General features: G+C 37.1%; 2 protein-coding genes across 2 annotated transcripts in view; one reads left to right on the forward strand and one right to left on the reverse strand.

The window, feature by feature from the left end:
* LOC106329309 (phosphatidylinositol 4-phosphate 5-kinase 10-like) overlaps nt 1-2,627 on the forward strand; it is a 4,690-nt gene extending 2,063 nt beyond the window's left edge. Inside the window, exons 6-11 of the mRNA XM_013767951.1 lie at nt 55-146; nt 246-293; nt 379-471; nt 571-706; nt 798-952; nt 2,448-2,627. Coding sequence (XP_013623405.1) covers nt 55-146; nt 246-293; nt 379-471; nt 571-706; nt 798-952; nt 2,448-2,602 — 679 coding nt within the window. The 3' untranslated portion in view covers nt 2,603-2,627. The remainder of the gene's footprint in view (nt 1-54; nt 147-245; nt 294-378; nt 472-570; nt 707-797; nt 953-2,447) is intronic.
* LOC106329308 (probable desiccation-related protein LEA14) lies at nt 2,599-3,607 on the reverse strand. Its single transcript, XM_013767950.1, has 2 exons — nt 3,312-3,607; nt 2,599-3,030 (listed from the first exon to the last, which is right to left on the reverse strand). The coding sequence occupies exons 1-2, from the start codon at nt 3,515-3,517 to the stop codon at nt 2,781-2,783; spliced, it is 456 nt and encodes a 151-aa protein (XP_013623404.1). The 5' UTR covers nt 3,518-3,607; the 3' UTR covers nt 2,599-2,780.
* Between the last annotated feature and the right edge of the window lie 1,019 nt (nt 3,608-4,626).

Raw genomic sequence — 4,626 nt, forward strand, 5'->3', positions numbered from 1 at the left:
GTTTATATCTTTGATTCTTGTCTCAGATGCTTACCCAAATTTGTCGTCGCGCAGGCAAACAAAGCTAGACTGTGAACTTTTGGAAGATGAAGGGATAATGGATTACAGCTTAATGCTTGGTTTACAAGTGAAATGCTCATGTCAAGGTGGCTGAATTAAGCATCCCTTCCTATAAGTGATAAAAGAGACTTCATATCTTAATTTATTTATTTTTAAGTCGATGATCGGGTTTTATTTGATCACAGGTTCAGTTTATGGATTAAGCCTTGTATACGACAGCTTCACATCACGAGGTAAACATCATCCCCTATCATAACCATTCTTCTTTTGCTTTTTTATTACTGTAGGAAATAATATATGAAACTGTCAATCTTGAAGGCTCTGTTGACAGCAATAGTTCCAAGCTGATGAATACAGCCTCAAACTCTCCAGATAGATCTTCAACAATGTATTCATGCACTCCGAGCAGAGGTGATCTTTAAATCCGTCCCTAATCTAAATTAACTGTAGAGAGAAGCCTGTCGTGCTATATATAACATGGGGAGATGTTCAATGTATTCATTATTGCAGATTCAGTTGACAGTGAGAACTCAGTGATAGAATCAGTAGCAAGCATAAGTCCCAGTCCAGCACCAACCAAAGCTTCTGATTCTTCACAAGGAAGCATTGCTTCCATACCAAAATTCACCGACATCTTCCAAAACAGGTAAACAATCCATGATAATATCTTCTTCTTGCGTTCAGTTTTTACCATACTAGACCACAGTACGCTTATGATGATTGTGTGTTTGTTGCAGCTCAAGCACAAACTTCGGGATGAAGATACCGGGACGAGCACGAAGAATCGAGAGAGGAGAATCAGGGAGTGTTGTGGGCAAGAACATTAGAGAAGAAGAGGAATGGTATGACGTAATCTTATATCTTGGGATTATAGACATCTTCCAAGACTATGGTGTTGATACAAGAATTTTCAAGGGTCTAAGATCAAATCAATGTAGTATAAAAGATTGTCGAACCAATTCTAGGTGATTATGATGTAAAGGGAATGCAAGACCATGCTTAATCTAAGTGCTACCAGTTTTTGAGATGATTTGAAACTAGATTACTAACTAAAATGCAATAAAGACACAAGCTTTCTTTTTTATAAGAAGGGAGAACTCATGGGCTATGGGAATTGATCTTGGGTGATCAAGATTCAACCTAAAGGTGTCAACTTTTAATCAATCTATATCTTCCTTAGGCCTAGACACAATCCTAAGCAAACTCTATCCCTAGATGAATGCTCATTTACCTAGATAACTCAAGCATCAAATTCCTTTGGTTGAATGTTAACTAAGTAATCATTAATCTCAAGTCTACTAGCCATCTTAACACATTTAACAACAAATCCCTTTGGCAAAGGATGTTAAAAGCTTAGGAGAGTTGGTTCAGGCATTTCATCAAACACCTTCCGGGTATGAAATGCCTAGAGCTCAACTTTAGAGAGGCCAACTCTAAAATTGCATTAAAAGCCCTCTACTAGCAAGGAATAAGATTGATCTATACCTAAACACCTTAGATCTAGCTTAACCACCCTTAATCTCCCTAACCCATGAATCCAAAGATGACTACTCACTACTCTCCATGATGAGCCCAAGAATCAAAGATGATTTGGTGCTAAACATGATAAGAGATCAAGAAAATCAAACAATCACAAGAGAAAAATGATCAAGATATGGTCTTTCACCTAAAAGTTCTTTTGTGATTTGATAGAAAACAAGATAAGATCCTACAATTAGGTCTGAAGGACCTTTTATGTAGCTTAAAGTCGAATCTGGTTTAACCCAACAAACCTGGGTTAACCAAAACACAAATTGGTAATTATCTGGTCAAACCCGGAAAATGTTGACTTTCTTGACTCGCAGCGGCCACGTGAAACCGCTCTGCCTAGCCGCTGGGGCACTCGCAGCGGCTTACTTGCTTCGTCATCAGCGGCTTCCTTGCTTCGTCATCACCCCTCTGCGACAAGTACGAACGCGGCAGGGAACGAAGTATTTTCCCAGCGGTCTCGTCACACCGCTGCGTCAGGCCGCTCCCGCATTTGGTCTCCATTTCTTGAGTCTTCATCTCTCGAGCGTCTACAGCGGCTTCGGTACACCGCTGCGTAAGGCCGCTCCCATACTTGGTCTCCGTTTCTCAGCGCTGGCAGCGGCTTCTGAGGGGCCAAAAGACCGCTGGGACTTCCTTATGCCGTTGGGACACTTGATCAATGCGTCTCCTTCTCGAGAATCACCCCTTTTTGCCTCCAAACTATCTCTAAATGCTCCAAAGTCACCAATTGAAATCTCCATCACCTGATAAGGACATATGTAATGCAATGCAATCCTAAACATATCTAAATGCTATCCTAAATGGTCAACATATGCTAGAATGAATGGTTAAAACAATGCAAATTGAGAAGATATCAGGTGTGAGGAAACGCATTGAACATTGTTACAAGTCTATTCAATACAGCTCTAAGACAGTCTCAGCTGTCCATCCCAAGACATACTCCTCTCGATTCCAAGGCTTCGTCTCTCAGATCTTCTTACCAGAAGAAGATCATCCTTATCATTCATATTAACTTCCAAATTTTCATTTATTAGTTTTAAACTTTGATTTATTAACTGTATGAATAAAAACATACATTAAAAAAGATATTTAATGATTTTATAGGCAAACCACACTTATTAGTTATTACATTTTATCACTAGTACAAACGATATTTGTTTTTGTTTTGTTTTTAACAGCGTAAAGTTGACTCAGAAGTAGTCTTTAAAAGTAGGGAGTTTGATTTCGCCCTTGCTGGTAACCGGAATAGTAAAATCCCCGAGAACAGGAAGATCAATGGAGAGACCTATTTCGAGCAAATAGTCAATGTCCCAGTCCGCACCAACGTCTCGAGCCAAGTTGAACAGTATACTATACGGCACTACGATCGGAACATCAAGAACCGTCATGTCCTTTGCTTTCAGTGAACCAGGGTCCGGTATCTTCCCCTTTCCAATTTCCCTATCAGTTTTTTATCATAATGATCATTAGATTACACTTCTATTAGCGTTTACATAATAGAACTCGTATTTCAAACTATAAACACTTCTACTTTTGTAACAAGTTTTATTCAACGTACAAATACAAAACGCTATATATGAATACAAATTTTCAAACTAAAAACACTTCAGTTTATTATTATGGGTCCTTTATAATTCATTTATAATAATAAACTGAAAAATCAAAACATCTAAATGGAAACCGAAGAAATATTAAGATCAAACGAGAAGGATGGGTTTTACCGGCCACCGCTGTGAATAGTGAAATTGATCTCGCAGATCGGAATCGCGTGACCGTAAGGATTGGTGACTGAAACTTTGGCTAAGTACTCGACGGAGTCACGGTTCACGTCTTTAAGGTCGACGTCCGTAACCGAACCCTCCGGTTTAGGAACCCCGGCGAGGTTATCAGCCACGAAATCTTTTGCCTTATCTAGTAAACTCGCCATGTTGATTCTTTCTCGCTACAACTTTATTTTTTGGTTTCGATCGGTGTTAATGTTACTTGGTATGATAGTAGGAAGTTCTTTCTGGAATATATATAGATGGACGGCATTACGAGATTTTATAAAGTCGGTCCATGTGAATGGATTATACATGTAATGTGTTGTGTACGTGTGAGGTATTTCACGAGTGAGAGTGAAAGCGTGGGGTATACGTGTCTTGTGTCTGATCATTTTCCTGACCATAATTTATTTACGTGAAAGACTTCAAATCTGAAAATAAAAATAATACATAATAAAACAGATATTTTGTTTGCATACACGTATAGATAAAGTCGGCATACGTTGAATAAACTAACATATTGCGCTTTCTAAACTACTTTAGTTCTTATTCTTTATAGCTACAAAAAGTTGGAAATTATACGCGTAACGAATAAGATGCGCAATGGATTAATGGACCGACCTTGTCCGTTCATGTGCACCTCGGTGGACTTTAATATTTCCATGCATCGCGGTACACAATATTTATACATGATACGTTCATGAAGACTCTCATAAGTGTGAATAAGGCGGATTTAGTTGTTAATATTCTTTTTGAGAAAATTATGGAAAAGAAAAATATAGCTCGGTTTATTTATATGCGTACTAAAACTATTGAAATTGGTTTCAAGTTAAGCCACAACTTGATCTTTTGACATTTTCAATGAACTTGATTATGTGAAGACTATTTTTCAGTGTATAGACAATATCGATAATCTGTAGGGTTTAAAAATATATATATATATTTAAAATTAGTTGACTAGCATCTTTCAAAAAAATATTTATTAAAAAAATATCTTAACATTTAGATTTAAAATTTGATGACTATTGTTTAGGGTTTAGTAATTAAAGGGTGAGATAGGATTTATAACCTTTATATAAACTAGGGGTCTTTTCCGCGCTACACGGGGATTATATACTATAACGTTTTTCAAATTTATTTCGAATATTGTTATTACTTGTTTTGTGTTCTTTTATATTTGAATTATTGTTTTCATTTCAGTCAGTATGTATGTATTATAAAATTCACAGAACGTTCCAACATTTAGAGACTGAATTGTTTCATTTAAAATGTT

Source organism: Brassica oleracea, chromosome C3 (assembly GCF_000695525.1).
Source record: "Brassica oleracea var. oleracea cultivar TO1000 chromosome C3, BOL, whole genome shotgun sequence".
In the NCBI taxonomy this organism is placed as follows: Eukaryota; Viridiplantae; Streptophyta; class Magnoliopsida; order Brassicales; family Brassicaceae; genus Brassica; species Brassica oleracea.